This window comes from Ranitomeya variabilis, chromosome 3 (genome assembly GCF_051348905.1).
Source record: "Ranitomeya variabilis isolate aRanVar5 chromosome 3, aRanVar5.hap1, whole genome shotgun sequence".
NCBI lineage: Eukaryota > Metazoa > Chordata > Amphibia > Anura > Dendrobatidae > Ranitomeya > Ranitomeya variabilis.
In genome coordinates this window covers 726986859-727004066 of record NC_135234.1, presented here as the reverse complement: position 1 = coordinate 727004066, position 17208 = coordinate 726986859, and the positions used below count along the sequence as shown (strand labels likewise).

At 44.2% G+C, this 17208-nt stretch overlaps 1 protein-coding gene across 3 annotated transcripts in view; it reads right to left on the bottom strand.

The window, feature by feature from the left end:
• The window catches only part of SGCG (sarcoglycan gamma), a 331065-nt gene that overhangs the window by 86788 nt on the left and 227069 nt on the right, over positions 1–17208 (bottom strand). For all 3 annotated transcript variants that reach the window (XM_077298386.1, XM_077298387.1, XM_077298388.1), the window contains exons 3-4: positions 14209–14310; positions 8080–8167 (exon numbers count right to left, since the gene is read on the bottom strand). In XM_077298386.1, coding sequence (XP_077154501.1) covers positions 8080–8167; positions 14209–14310 — 190 coding nt within the window. The remainder of the gene's footprint in view (positions 1–8079; positions 8168–14208; positions 14311–17208) is intronic.

Sequence of the window (17208 nt, the reverse complement as noted above, 5' to 3'; positions counted from 1 at the left end):
TGCGGCGGTGTGGGGGCGCTCCAAATCTTGGCGTCAAGGACAGGATCTACTTAAGCCTGAAGAATCAGGTCATGTGTGCCTTGGAACTGTGATTTATTGTGCTTGGACTGTACTTTATTGCAAAGACTGCGGATTGTCACTTGCCGCCAAAAGTTCGCGCCAGAACCGCCGCCATTGCAGCACTGAGGAGAAGCGCAGGAGAAGAGAAGGGGCGTGGAGTAGGCGTAGACAAGCTGGAGAGCGCGAAAGATAATGGCCGCCCAGTCTAAGTATTTCTGTGTCCTGCGGACGTGTCCGTCAACAGCTGAGGTTCGCCTCCTGATCCTGTTTGGAGGGTGGAGACCATGGAGACGGGGCCGCCCATGAAAGAGACCGCGGGAAGAAGACATTGGAGAGGAGATAAAGATGGCGACACCAGAAGCACCGCATGGGGATGGTCGAACTCCGAGAGAGGCTGGACAGCCCGGTGTGGCTCAGGATACGCCGCCGCTGCGGGAGCTGACCCTTACGGAGCCAGCGATGGGCCGACCCCCCAGGCCGCCATCGGAAGAGTGCGTGGCCGCAGCCGAGGCCCGGCGGATCGCTGCTCGCCTGGAGGCCGATGCTCGAGTGACTGCTCGGCTGGGCCAGCCCACGGAGGTCTGCTTGTCTCCAATGTCCCTTGATCCTCTAAACCCGGTCGCGGCTGGAAGTGCGCCGCTGACACCAGGCTTGAAGCTCATGCCTGAGGCCGAACACCTGCGGCACTTGATGGCTGCATGGCGAGCCTGGCCACAACCGGTACCCCAGGTAGACTTACTCACTGTTGCGGAGTCCCCCTTGTCCCACTGGGGTGTAGTGGTCTCCTTCAACCCCCGGTACGGACGCGGGGTTATCCAGGAGATCGGGGAGCCGCTACAAGTCCACGTGGACCGAGGAGAGGTGGAGCCTTGCAGTGGAAGATTTGATCGTGACCTGGAGCCGGGTGAGGCCGTCACTTATACCAGGTGGAGGAGGGCAACCAGCGAAGCGGGCTGGATGGCGCGGGGCGTCCAGCGGTGCGTTGTGCTTCAGGCCCCCGCTGCCACTTCCAAAGAGAAACCTCCCACCGATAGGACAACAGAACCTGGTCCTGGGGAGCAGCGAGGGACCCGGACCTACCATGCACCGTGGGGGCGTGCCGGATCCTCGGTAAAAAGAACATCCCGGCGGGGAATCCTGTCGCTGTTGGGGCGGGACCCGATCCTTGAACCAGCCGGACGACCCGTTGGTCTGGTGAGGCCCGGGAGGAAACCACCTTCCTCCCAGAAGAATGAGTAAGCATGACTGCTTTAAAAATGTATATAGTTCTTGGTTTAACTGTTTGTTTCCTGATTGTTTGCTGCTAAACCCGTCCAGGGTTAATTCCTAGGGATCCCTCTGCTGACCCGGGATCCTTCTTGTTTGTTTATTTTTCCTCAAGTTTGCACAAGTTGAAAGAACTGCAGTAATCATGGACCGTGCATGATACAAACTCTTCTTTGTAAATAGTTTACACCTTCTTAAGGGTGTTTCCTACTGGTTTTACGTAAAGACTCTTTGTGAAGATACCATACCGGAGCTTTTGCTGAGAAAGGACTGGTAGCTAGAGAACAAATGCTACCTCCTAAAGACTTGGTCCCCTCTTAAAGGGGATGTTCACGTGTTGCACTTAAAGAAATGGTATTGCTTTAGGACTGATAGATAGCAATGATGTTTGATAAGAGAAAATGATGATACTTACATGTAAAAGTTATATGTATCCAACTGGTTAACTGTAAAGAAATGTTGATAATGTTCCTTAGAAGAAAGATTGAGAGACAGAAGGAAGGTGCAGTAGGCCCCTAGGGGTAGACAGAATGTCCTGCATAGTCGGAAGTAAGAAAGTATTAATGAAGGTTGATGATCTAAGAAGAAAGTTGATAATGTTGATAAGAAAATGGGGATAGAAGGTAAACCCTGAGTCCTCCATAGAAAGTTAAGAAAGAGTTAGTAATGTGTTACAGAGGACAGAAAGTGAACCCGTAAGGGTTAGGTAGTGAGTCCTCCTAGGAGCCATACGTAGATGGCTCAAAGCTTCTAAAACTGAAAGTATGTTATGTCCTATACTATGTATAGCAGTTGAAAAGGCAGTAGGTCCTGGCTGAACGGGACGGTCCTGTAGCAGAAAGGAGAGGCAGTAGATCTGGTGCCAATAGGACAGGCGGTCCTGCAGATTCAAAGAAGGAGAATGAAAAAGTTAACTTACCTTATAATGTGATTATAGGAAGGCCTTTGGTGGATACAGAGTGTATGTCCTTAAGGGCAATGTTAAAATGTTATTCAGCAGTTTCTGCACTTAGTAGAATACCCGGTTGGGTAACAGGAGTTATTTATAGCCTGTAATTTATAATGTTTTAATATTTAACCATGTTTTGTAACGTTCAAGTGTCCTCACCTCCCATAAAGGGAAGCTTGTTCAAGTATACATATTGTTATTTGCACTCAACAAAAAATTGTATGTCTTTTTGCTAATCTTGTATTGTTGTTTTCTTCCCAGTCCCGGAGTACTGTGTTTAACCAGGGGGGAGTGCAGCGCCCCAGAGTCCTGGTCGTTGCAGTACTGTGGCTCCGCCACTATGGGGAGCTATGGTGCGTCCGATGGCACAGAAGGAGTTCATCTGATCAGGTATCACAGACACCAATACATTTCACAGCCGGGCCTCCGGGGGGAGCTAAGGGTTCTATTCATTAGGCCACTCCCCACCATAGTGGGTAAACTGGGGGTCAGGCAGGAAGTTAGATGAGAAAGCTGACTGGATTGGACGAAGCAACACCTAGTGGCAGAGGGTGTTGTGGAGGAAGAGACAGTAGGGTCTCTGTCAGGGGTGGGATCCTGACAGAGGCTTGGCATTGAAAAGAACGTAACGGGTCCGCGCCAGCTCCGGGAAGCGGCGGGACCCAAGAAAGGACTAGAAGCGAGATAGATTGTGCTGAGTGAGAAACAAGATCAAGCAATAGGAGAATTCCAGTAGGGGTCGTGCTGTAAGACCGGAGCAACACCCTACTGAGGCGCACTACCGGTGACCGGAACGCCGAGGGAGTATTATAACATTCAGCTTCAAGCAATACTCTAAACAGCGGCAGGACAGTCAGTTTAAGGCGGGCTGTCTAACACATATCACCTATGAAGTCTTGGGAGGCAATTGCGGGAGAGGGGCGTCTCTAGGGTCCCGGAAGAACTCCAGGCCTATCCGACAAACGGGTGCCGTTCTAACTGTAACATCAGGAAGGGACGGAAGATTAGAAGAACATCATTTAATCGAGTTGTGAGGGAACTTAAGAAACAGACACAACGGTTGTGGGGTACTTTCCGTAAGCACAGCAGGGGAGGACTACAACACATAGCGCTAAGAAGGAAGGCACCGATTTCCACCTGTGAAGTGAACTCTGGAGGTGCCATTGGACCGGCCGGACTTGCGCAGCCTGGTGAACCGTATTCTGGACTGAGGACTCAGAGATCTCCAGTAAAGAGGTAAAGAGACTGCAACCTGGTGTCCTTGTTATTTACCGCGACCTGCACCCCACAACTGCACCGTTACAACACCACTTACTGCACCGGACGTCCCCCACTGACAGACAGGGCCACGGACCGGGTCTAGCCACCGTGACAACCCCAGGACTGAGACCCAGAGGCCCAGCTCCGGGTACCCCTCGGCCCTGCGGCGGTGTGGGGGCGCTCCATATGAACATAGATCTTGATTGCAGTTTATTGCAACTTATTGGGCTGCATGCTGTAATTTTGATAAAATCAAAGCTTTATCAGCAGGGGCTTATCATTGGAGGACTAGTAAAGCGGCTGACATGGAGTCCTCTATATTTATGAGCGCTGGATAACTTTGCCCCCACCATTAATTGACAGATTTCTGCCTCTGCACAGTGCACACAGAAAGCTGCTAGTTAGTGGTGTGGGCTCAGCATTTAGAGAACTGCTAGATCTACAGCAGATAAAAGTGATTTTATCAAAACTGCAGCCAGCAGCCCAGTAAGTGACAGATCGCTGGAGTCAGGATCTCTATCTCTACATTATACTTCTCCCAGATGGGGAAAAATAACTGCCGACAGGCTCCCTTTAAAGAAAAATGAGGTCAATTTAAGCTTGGGTTTCTCCCACAGACTGATCCCCCACTACAAATATTCAGCCACTTTTCAGGACCTTAGGTCTCCATTTCTTGATTGTCTCTCAGCACAAAAGAAGAATAGAAAACATCTCCTCAGCCAATCACAGTAGAGACCCGCCTCAGTAACTGATCGGATGAGAATTCACTTCCTGTCATTCCAAGACGGGACCAGGAGGAGGGACCTGGTAAGAACTAGAACACGAGTGCAGGTGATAAGTGAGGATCTTTCTTTCTTTTTTTTTAAACCACTGTGAGTCATTTGCAAAAGTCGTCTTCTAGACAACCCCTTCTAAGGGATCAAAATTAGGTTAAACCTGTCATCAGGAAAGTGCAGCCTAATCTGTAGGCCCCATGTTATTAATTGTTGTTAATTTTGTGAAAAAAGACAACCTGTGTTTTCATCATTTAATCCTTTTTCTCTAACAGTGATTGACAGCTGTCTTTTTATACACTGATGAGCAAAAGGGTAACAATGTCTTGAACTTTTGACTTTCAGGCTCCAGATCTCATCATCCACTACTTCTTCGAACATGAGACAACCATCCTTTAATAGACCATCATCTTGGCTATCTCATACATAAATTTGACTTGCAACTATTTAGCGTATGATTAGTTATGCAGATTCTTGTCATGTCACTGCATGTTACTGTTTTGCTCCTAAAAATTTAAATTTTTATTATTTTGTTAGTATTTTCTAAATCCACCTTTGGTTTTCAACACTGCCTGAATCCTTTTTGCTCTCGGTCAGATTCAAGCATGTCTCGACCGAAATCTGATCTCAAGTCTCTTCTACACATTCCCAAAGTTGGTGCTTTGCAATCAACTCACTTGGATATGTATTCAGCTTTTTCTTCAATTCTACCCACAAGTGTTCAATTGGGTTGAGGTCTGGGGACTGTGGGGACCAATCCAACACCTCTACTTCATTGTCATTGAACCATTTCTTCACCAATCTCGACATGTATTTTGGGTCATTGTCCTGCTGGAACACTATGTCATCCTTTTCATACCCATAGTACTCAAGTGTACTAAGTAACCTGTCTTGTGGGATTCTAACATATAGCTCAACATTGGGACAACCATCGATCATGGTCAAATATCCAATGCCTTTGGCTGTGAAATTACCCATTATCATCAGGCTTCCTCCACCGAATTTAAATCTTCCTTCAATTTCTTGGCCCATTAGCCCCTTTTACCCTTGTTTCATTCAGTCCCATTTGCACCCATCAGAGACTAGTCTATTGACTTTCATCTCATTGCTCAAAATCACCTGTTTCTGATCTTCTACTGTCCACTTTTCATAGTTTTTTTTTCAAACTCGAGCCAACGCTTTGTATAAAGATGTTGAAGTTGAGGATTCTTCACCTTTTTTCCAACCACCATTCCAGACTTATGTAACGTGCATAGCATCCACTGGAATGAAGAGCGTTAATCACTGATAGGACCGCCCACTCGGCTGAGGATGATCAATCACTGGTAGGACTGCCCACTGGACTGAAGATGGTCAAATACTGATAGTACTGCCTTCTGGACTGAGGATGGTTAATCACTGATAGGACTGCTCACTGAACTCAGGATGGTCAATCACTGATTGGACCACCCACTTGAATGAAGAGGGTCAATCACTGATAGGACCACCCACTGGACTGAGGATGGTCGATCACTGATAGGACCGCCCACTCGGCTGAGGATGATCAATCACTGGTAGGACTGCCCACTGGACTGAAGATGGTCAAATACTGATAGTACTGCCCTCTGAACTGAGGATGGTTAATCACTGATAGGACCACCTACTGGAATGAGAAGGGTCAATCACTGATAGGACTGCTCACTGAACTGAGGATGGTCAATCACTGATAGGACAACCCACTGGACTGAGGATGGTCAATCACTGATAGGACCGCCCACTTGAATGAAGAGGGTCAATCACTGATAGGACTCCCCACTGGACTGAAGATGGTCAATCACTGATAGGACCGCCCTCTGGACTGAGGATGGTCAATCACTGATAGGACCGCCCTCTGGACTGAGGATGGTCAATCACTGATAGGACCGCCCACTTGAATGAAGAGGGTCAATCACTGATAGGACCGCCCTCTGGACTGAGGATGGTCAGTCAATGATAGGACCACCCACTGGACTGAGGATGGTCAATCACTGATAGGACTGCCCACTGAAAATGAAAATCCCAGAAAGAGCAGAGGATTAAATGACGAAAACACAGGATATACTGAATTTTTCCTCATAAAACTATATATCAATTACTCAGCTTCCCCTGCGCTATAACACTGTGTCTGCAGATTGGATGGTACTTTCATGGTGTTAGGTTCACCGTTAAGGCCATGTGCACACGTTCAGTATTTTTCGCGTTTTTTTCGCGTTTTTTCACTATAAAAACGTGATAAAAACGTGAAAAAAATGCTAACATATGCCTCCCATTATTTTCAGGGTATTCCGCATTTCTTGTGCAAATGTTGCATTTTTTTCCGCGAAAAAAATCGCATCACGGGAAAAAAAGCAACATGTTCATTAAATTTGCGGAATTGCGGGGATTCCGCACACCTAGGAGTGCATTGATCTGCTTACTTCCCGCACGGGGCTGTGCACACCATGCGGGAAGTAAGCAGATTATGTGCGGTTGGTACCCAGGGTGGAGGAGAGGAGACTCTCCTCCACGGACTGGGCACCATATAATTGGTAAAAAAAAAGAATTAAAATAAAAAATAGTGATATACTCACCTTCGATGGCCCCGGAGTCCTCCCGCCTCTCAGCGGTGCATGCTGCCACTTCTGTTCCTATAGCTGGTGTGTGTGAAGGACCTGTGATGACGTCGCAGTCTTGTGATTGGTCGCGTGACCGCTCATGTGACCGCTCACGTGACCGCGACGTCATCGAAGGTCCTGCACACACCATCTATAGGAACGGACGCCGCTGAGGAGATCGGCTGTCTGCAGGTGAGTATAAGCATTTTTTTTATTTTTAGACATTCTATCTTTCACTATTGATGCTGCATTGCGGATTTCTTGCAGAAAATTTCCGGTTTTCTTCAGGAAATTTCTGCAAGAAATCCTGACGTGTGCACATACTCTAAAAGTAATAGAAGTCTAAAGCTTGGTGTGAAGTGAATCCACAAGGTCCATAATAAATGAAGAATAATACAGAAATGTTCATGTTCTACTCTAACCAACAGTAAATCCTGGATGATAATATATTAGATATTAGGTTACTGTATCTTGTGTCACCCGACATATAGGACTAGTCCACTTTCCACTGCGCCCGGTTGGAATCTGTAAAGATATCCATCATCAAATGTTCAATTCCTGTGCAGCGCCCCCATAGGTAAAATGAAGCACAGTTCCCATTAAAATCAATACCCTGCCTACATAGAGCACAGACAAGCTGTGACAGACCCCCGTTTAGCTGCTCCATACTCAGGCTAATTTTATAGTCGTAAATATGTTTGTTTTCTTCCACATCTGTCGTCTTTTGGGGTTTAATGTTCACTCTCCTAATGTTTCTGTACTTCAGTTGTCCAATATTTCTTATCTAAAGTAGCATAACGGAGTATACTTCCATCTTCTAATGATCTGCTGTAGCTGTGTGACTAATACACAGTCATTTGGTGAATATGAAAATGTTCTATTTAATCAATCCTCGGTTTCTGCCTAAATATATTGAACATTACCCTAAAGAATACCGGGAAGGAATAAGTTATTTATTTGTGATACTCTGAATTTCTGTCCTTATTATTTGGTACCGTAACAATATTTTGTTCACAGAAACGGATGGACTACTCATAAATATCATCCCGAGACCATTACTAATGGTAAGGCTGCACAAACACATTTATAGAGATGTGATAACGCATTCAGATCGGCTTCATGCTGCTCGATGTGCTCTCACGTGCCGCTGCTGACTTACCCACTGTCAATCTGCCGGTGATTTGCCCATCGGAGTTTCTTGCATTTACAGTTACATTGTGAGAAGAATGCAAATGCAGAGAATTGTCCTGGGGGAAAGAAGACACGTGTTACACCTAATAGAAACATTTTTATACAAATATACCATCTGCTTTTGGGCATAAATGGTGCAAAGGAACAAATGCCCCTTTTCCCACTGTTATAATGGCTACATGCTTTAAAGGGAATCTGTCAGCTATGAAATTTGAGAGCAGCAGAATATAGGACCAAAGATCCTGATTCCAATGATGTGTCACTTACTGGACTGCTTGTTGTAGTTTTGATAGAATCCATCTTTTATCTGTTGTAGCAGTATTCAAAATACTCTGCTGTGTATAACCCCGCCCACGCATCTGATTGGCAACTTCCTGTGTACACTGTGAATTGTCAGAAAACCTCCAATCAGTGATGTGGGCGGGGTTACACAGATTAGCTGGACTGTTGAGCACGTGAGACCTAGTCTGGCAGTGATAATCTCCTGCTGATAAAACACAGAAACTACAATACACAGACTAGTAAGTGACATATCCATGAAATCAGCTTCTCTTGCTTTACATTATGCTGCCCTCAGATTAAATAGTAAAAACTTGCTGACATCTGTGCAGAAAAGCACTGAAACCTACATAAGTCGTAAGTGGAGTTACCAGTTAAAAGGGTTATACATTGATTACCTTTCCTTAGAATAGCTTATCAATATCAGATTTTTAGGGGTCTGACATATAGAATTCCCAGTGATCAGAAGTTTTCAACATTGAATTACTAGCAGCTGAGCTGCAGTTCTCAGTCATGGCCGCTGCACATTGTGCGGAGCGGTGCGGCTCTGGCTCTGTACTCCATTGCCGGAGCTGATAACGGTATGCAAATGTCTTGTGCCTTTGATCCTTGAAGCTTTCCCCAAGCTTCTGTCACTCCATCTCTTTTCCCGCAGCATAGGAACTATCAGTCAAGCAGAAGGAGGCAGCGCAGGGTGGAAAACAGAGCTGGCGGAGCAGAGGCTTGGGAAGTGCTTCTATGGACAAAAGCACCTAAGCCTCATTTGCATATCGATTCAAGCAGCTGTTTCTCAGTAACATATGAATGAACTTTTAGGTAGAGGAATAGATAGAGCTGTCATTGCAAGAGCTGCTTGCACATATAAGTAGTTGGAGGGGTGAAATCCTGATTATTATTATTTATTTTTAATAGCGCCATTTATTCCATGGCGCTTTAGAAGTGAGGAGGGGAATACATGATAGAAAAATGACATAACACAAGTCACAACTGGGTACAGGAGGAGAGAGGACCCTGCCCGCGAGGGCTCACAATCTACAAGGGATGGGTGAGGATACACTAGGCGAGGATGGAGCTGGTCGTGCAGTGGCTTAGTCGACCGGTGATGACAGATTCCCTTTAATCCTGCTAATGAGGCACGACTGCCCTCTTGCCCAGTTCTAGTCTCACTTCCGATCTTCTAATCACGCCTCTCTGGATATGATTGACAGCTTGTATAATGGTTCTTCCATAATGAGTATTTTATGTATTATTTCAATCACGCACGCAGGAAGGCATGACTAGAAGATGTAGGACTAGTCCCGGGGAAAGGGATGTCGCACCGGACCATTCCTGTCTCATTAGCATAAGTGAAGTTGCAGACTAAAAGTCCATTCTTGAAGGATTGCACTGTTAGTAACTGAGTCACACCTAACTCCTTACTAGAATAAAGGAATTGGTGGGTATGCTGTAGGGGATGGGAGTAGTCAGTGACCTGACAGGTTGCCTATAAGCACAGGCAATGATACATCTAGTTAGAAGAAATATAGAAAATTAGAGTTCATGCCCATATTCACTGATTCACTGAGAGCTCCACCGCCAGGACGAAATTATCTATAATTCTTCCCAATAGTGTTCAGTGTTCAGTCATAGGGTGGAGCCGGCACGGTGTCAGTCACCGCTCTGTGCATAGTGTGCGAAGGCTGCAATCATGCCACCGACACTGACTGACAGCCATGTCTGACGCTTTATGAGCTGTCAGTCAGTGCTGGGACTCTATACACAGAGCGGTGACTGAAGCCGCACCGCTGCCACTCTATGACTGAACGCTGAACACTGTTGGGAAGAATAAAGCTAATTTGCTCCCGGCAGTGGGGCTCTCCCGGTGTCAGAACTCTATTAACTTGCCGAATAACCCCATATCTGCAGATTAATAAAGTTATTTGTTTCGTGATAGGTTCCCTTTAGAGTAGACTTGTTGGCTCTCTGGATTTGTTTTTTTAGTAAATAAATAGATATTTTTCCTATTAAATAAAATTTGCTGTTGCTTGTATGAAATACATTGATTGACAATTGGGTGTTATTATTCTACTTGTCGACTGGGTATGTTCTTAAGGACATGTTCACACGTTCGGTATTTGGTCAGTATTTTACATCAATATTCGTAAGCTAAAATCAGGAGTGGAACAATTAGAGGAAAAGTATAATAGAAACAAGTCACCACCTGTATTTATCACCAACTCCTGGTTTTGGCTTACAAATACTGATGTGAAATGATGAGCAAATACTGATAGTGTGAACGTGGCTTAACGGTCTGACTCTGTTTTTACTAATTGGACAGTGTCCATTATTGATAAAATAAATGGTAACAACTATAGATGAGCCAATCAGTTGTACCACTCTGTTCCAGTGCCCACGTCAGCTGTGGAAACCTTCCGGAATCCCTGGCACCTCTTCCGATTTGTAACGTCAACTTTGCAATGTGATGCGTGTATGACCTTGCACAAGGCCTACTAATTAAGAAGGCTCTGGGAATTCAGGCAGATAGGAGGTGGTTTGCAGGGCTCCCATCTGGTGGCCATAGACTACTGACGTGGCTGCTGGACCAGAGTTCTGCGAATCTATTTGCTCATCTCTAATAACAGCCATTAGTTAAAGGCAACCTGATGGGTGATACGTGCTGCTCAAACCACTAGCTGTAGGATCACAGCCAGGTTTGTTGGACTCGGAAACACTGCAACATTTCAAAGAGAAACATACTCCTAATAATTGTTGCCAGGACTGAGCCACATGGGTGACTAGTCATACAGGCGGGTTTTCCCCGCCGGCTACCACTGACTGACAAGTCTCTGCCTATATATGCACTTAGGCCAGTGGACACAGTTTGGGCAACATGTATCACCTCATAGGTTCCCTTTAATTGATTCATGCATGTCCAGGAGGAGCGAGACAACGAAGAGTACAAAGAACATATGCTTCAGAAATGTTATCCTTTTGGACAATCAAGGAACAAGCCAATAGACACAGCTATATGATATGCCATCAATGACCGATCGGTGGGATCTGACTTTTCTGACCAATTTTTCTTTTGAGCAATTACCAAATTTTGCAACTTTTTGATGTCGGAAACCATGTCTAGAGGGCACCATAAATCTCCCCCAATACGTTCTACATAGTGTTCTACGAACAACCTCATACAACAATTATATCGGCAGGTACTCATCTGTGACCGCCTATGTGTTTTATGCAATTACTATATTTAATATCTTGCATCTAATATTCTTGCTACGTTTGGGTCTGAACGTAGAACTCACAAACCCCCCAATTACTTCACCAAATCAATGCTCATATAATAATTCATTGCCACGGTTGTTTGCTATTATTTGTGAACATAATTGAGGACACCGCCGTGAACGAAAACGAAATAAAATGAATGTTTCCTACAAGACATTTATTACAATAGATTAAATGCCACAAAGGAATAAACAGAAAATAAATCAAATCAATCAAATTGGATTTAGTTAAAAAGTAGAACTCTATTAACAGCAATAGTTTTTAATAAAGACATTTAATCCATTGCTAGAAATGACGGCTGCGATCTAGTAGTCCCCAATTAGGAAAGATAAAATCGTTATGTAATCAGAGCAGAAAATGCAAACTTCTCATGAAGACTAATTAACAATATGCCCAAAAGATGCATGTATGAAGTCAAAAGGGGAAGCGGACTAGATATGTCAAATATACACGTGTACATTTTTTTAATCTGTTTAGCATATAATAATTTTGTATCTGTTTTTTATATAATAATTAAGGGGGTATTCCCATATCCAAGATCCTATCCTAATTTGTATCTCCAGTTAGATATGTAGTTTAGTTCTGATTAACTACTGTATGTCTCTTTCTTCATATGCAGGGCATTGAAGTAGCTTGGGTGTCCATGGTTACGACAACTCATATAGTGACAGTTAATTAACTTATTGCTAGTGGTTTTTTCTCCTAGACTAAGATGGACTCAGCAAGTTAAGGTCCCTATTTCCAAATCCGCTTCGTTCTGCTCCGAGGATGTCCAGCTGGTGAGAGGCATCCTGACCAAGAAGAAGGTGGGAAATGTAACCTTTCTTCAAGCGGCTTGGAGAGAATGTAGTCCTGATGAGAGTTTGTGGGAATTCAGGAAGAAGAATCTGGCTCCATCTCCCTAAAAGGAGTCCTCGGGACTTGAAAAAGAGGGTGCGTAAAGGTATAGGTACGCCTACGTCTGTGCATGATTCCCCTGCTCCCTCCATGTGGGAGTTAAAGTGTTCACAAGCAAGATGTCTTAGAGCCAAAAGCTGGGAGGCATTTTGTATAAAAGGCACCCTCCCCTATAGGGAGGTGCCTGAGCAATCCCTATACTTAATGGTGTTGGTGTGTGCAACTGTATGTTGTAAGGTCCCCCGTACCTAACATAGTAACATAGTAACATAGTTAGTAAGGCCGAAAAAAGACATTTGTCCATCCAGTTCAGCCTATATTCCTATATTCCATCATAATAAATCCCCAGATCTACATCCTTCTACAGAACCTAATAATTGTATGATACAATATTGTTCTGCTCCAGGAAGACATCCAGGCCTCTCTTGAACCCCTCGACTGAGTTCGCCATCACCACCTCCTCAGGCAAGCAATTCCAGATTCTCACTGCCCTAACAGTAAAGAATCCTCTTCTATGTTGGTGGAAAAACCTTCTCTCCTCCAGACGCAAAGAATGCCCCCTTGTGCCCGTCACCTTCCTTGGTATAAACAGATCCTCAGCGAGATATTTGTATTGTCCCCTTATATACTTATACATGGTTATTAGATCGCCAGTCAGTCGTCTTTTTTCTAGACTAAATAATCCTAATTTCGCTAATCTATCTGGGTATTGTAGTTCTCCCATCCCCTTTATTAACTTTGTTGCCCTCCTTTGTACTCTCTCTAGTTCCATTATATCCTTCCTGAGCACCGGTGCCCAAAACTGGACACAGTACTCCATGTGCGGTCTAACTAGGGATTTGTACAGAGGCAGTATAATGCTCTCATCATGTGTATCCAGACCTCTTTTAATGCACCCCATGATCCTGTTTGCCTTGGCAGCTGCTGCCTGGCACTGGCTGCTCCAGGTAAGTTTATCATTAACTAGGATCCCCAAGTCCTTCTCCCTGTCAGATTTACCCAGTGGTTTCCCGTTCAGTGTGTAATGGTGATATTGATTCCTTCTTCCCATGTGTATAACCTTACATTTATCATTGTTAAACCTCATCTGCCACCTTTCAGCCCAAGTTTCCAACTTATCCAGATCCATCTGTAGCAGAATACTATCTTCTCTTGTATTAACTGCTTTACATAGTTTTGTATCATCTGCAAATATCAATATTTTACTGTGTAAACCTTCTACCAGATCATTAATGAATATGTTGAAGAGAACAGGTCCCAATACCGACCCCTGCGGTACCTAGTCTGTTATACTTATTACCGTATAGTGTGCTCCTATTAATATAGTATCGTTTGTCAGTGTTTTTGTGATGGTGGTAACCTAATCCTGAAACCGCATCAGCGGTACCTATATCCAATCTCCTGGTCCCGGTGCGGTCACTTCTGAGACCGTTGTCCCTGGTCCTAGTACGGGTAGCTCCAGAACTGTTTCCTGCCAGTCAGTGACCTTGGTCACAACTCCCCATGTCAGTGCACATGCGTGAGCAACTCTTTATTCACTTTTACAGGAATTATGTAGATAGATGATAATGCTTGTGATGTCTGTCCATAAAGTTTTCATGAACAAAAAACTACAATGCAGATTGCATCGTGTGATACATTAAATACCTACCAGCCTAGAACGTATTTCTTTGGCATACAATGGATATAGGAACTCCGATTCCCCTTCTAGACGTAGACCCTCACTTGTAACTTGTAAGTGTCCCATTCCAGTCTGAAAGGAAAATATTTTCATTACATAAAAATGAATGCGGTAATAGCCACAATTACATGTTTTTATGGAAAATGTGAAGCCTTAAATCAGTGCTTTCTATATTACTCATCTCAGAGAGCATACCATAAAAATTTAAGAAATATGGTCTGAAATCTATAACTAGCTAAAAAACAGAGTCCCCATAACGATGAGTGAACCCAAACAATCTTATAGATGCCTCTCCATTACTAATCCGTGGGCTTGATGTCACCAGACAATACAAAGGTGACATCAACCCCACAAAATGAACCCCACTTGCCACCGGAGTAGGGACCCCTCTATTTTTGATGACCAGCGTTGCTGAAGCAGACAGCTGAGGCTTGCAGCCCACAGCTGTGAGTTTTGCCTGGCTGGTTATTAAAAATACAGGGAAACCATAGCCGTTTTTTTTTAAATTATTTATTTTCAGCGCTGGAGCTGGTTGATGAATACACCCATCAGCGGCTCCTGCTCTCAATGTTATTAGCGGCAGCAGGTGTTGGCTGATGAGACCAGCAGTCCAATCAGCCGACATCAACGACTGGAGGTAAACTTTATTCCTCAGACCACAGCTGCTGGGTACTGCGGCTGTCTGACCGGCGGTGATGATTTTACCACCGACCAGAAGCAATGTTTGCCACGCTGTCATGCACATGACAGCGTGGCAATCATTGGATGTTAGGGCCCCCATTTAACTGAATGGGATCCAGGTTCTGGTCTGGGTACTGTTCTGGTACCCACACCCAAACGTTTTGTAACTCTTCGATTGAACACGCTGGAAACCAATATCCAGGTGTCCGCCCATCTCTAGTCCCCAATTTTCCATTCCGACTGGTGCTGGGGCCTTTGTAACTAGAAATGTAGCCATGCATGCAAGGTCCCCCAGTCACTGTTATAGGATTTCCAATGCGCATTTCCTCAACGGTGCGTGTAACTCTGTTTAGTCCTTGGTAACTCTGAGTGCATTGACACCCCCAATACACTTTCAGGTTATTTTGCATATTGTTTTAAAGCTTGATTTATTGCTCTCCGATTTATACAATCACACCACCAGCCATATTGGTAACATTGTCCTGACATGTTCCTTTTAAGAACAACAACGCCCCAAGATCTCAAAAATTGACCAAGAGGTGAAAAAGAAAAGTTCTGCTGATGTGTGGCCACTAGTGATGAGCGAGTATACTCGTTGCTCGGGTTTTCCCGAGCACGCTCGGGTGATCTCCGAGTTTTCGTTAGTTAGTGTTCGGAGATAACAAATACTCGGAGATCACCCGAGCGTGCTTGGGAAAACCCGAGCAACGAGTATACTCGCTCATCACTAGCGGCCACCTCTAAATTCATTCTTTTTTTTATTTTAACATTTTTTTTTAATTTTTAACTCAGTATAGTATATACTGAAGAGAACCAAAATTATCTTTAAAGAACAAAATCCATATGAGTGACAGGAAGCAAAAACAACATTTTCAACCCTAATCCAGTGGTCAGTGGCCACCTCAGCAGGAGCCTCCTGTTCTAATGAGTGGGAGAGATGACAGACATCTATGAAGAGAATGCCTCTTTCAGTTATATAGTTTCTTCTTTGCAACTTCAGTAAGACCCTGTAGTTAAACCACTATAAAAAAAAGTTAAACCACTAGTAAAGTCGGGTTTCTGTGTCCGGCACCATTTTCTAAGAGTTGAGGCAAGCACACATTATTATAAAGAGGCATTAAACCCATGCATTGAGAGTTTTGGCTTACATATATATACTGTTTATGTGATCCACATGTGCACGTGGTTCTGGTTTTTATGTCTGCCCACCATGTTTTATGAGATTAATATTGCCTGGCTACTCTAGAATACTCGTAAAGATGGTTTCCTTACTTGTCTGTGCTGGTGCATGGGGTGAGTTTGTGCTATAGCTAAGCATACAAATCGTTGGCAACGCTGCTCTGGCAGCTGGAAATGCTTTTTTATGAGCAGTAGCTATTATCGCTTTTTGGAAGGCATCTATGAGAAGAAAGTAGGCTGTAGAACAGTAGCTGTGGAGCTTCACAAACTTTAGTAATTAAATCCAATAAAGGACGATACTGAGCTTTACATTTTAATGCAGAATTGTAAATTGTAAGCGGGTTCAATTATACACGTTATATAAGAATAAAATGGGAGATTTAGGCTACGTACACACTGCGTACAGCGGTGCTTTGATGGCTTTTGTTTGGATCTTCTGTTAATATCCCTGAAAAACGGGATACAGATGTGCTCCTGATGGAGCCATACAATGAGGCAAACAGAATCCCTCTGGTGTCCTTTATGGTGGTGTTTGTTCTTCAGACGGTCACAAGGACTTAACTATGTCAAGTAGTGTTCCTTTAATGTCCTGTGCCATGGGTATGCAGGATGGCCGAGGTCATAGGTCCCATGTAAGGATGCCAGTGTGTGTCTGGGTGAAGATGAAGTATATATAAGACAGAGACCACGTCTTGGGTGTATACACTTTTCTCTCAATTTTCTATCCTGAACTTTTCACCAGTTTTCTCCCTCTGCAGACCATAGCTATAATTTTCAGTTCTCTCTAAGCTGGTGGGTAAAGACCAGCTGTTATAATGTTTCCTATACACAACACATACAGAGATGAGGTTTCCTGCTCTTGTGTATCTGTGTGCATTGTACAGGGATATGCAGACATGTTGTATCAGTAAGTCATCCAAGGGACTGTCTCGCGCTTTTGTTTCATAATGAAATATAAGGGCTGATACATTACATACATTTAGAGTATGTTACGTTCTCAGCACCATCACAATAAGCAACATTTGAGAATTTTCACTCCCATAATGCCTCCTGCCAATTCGACCATTCTCACAAAATTAGAATATCATCAAAAAATTATTTCAGTTCTTC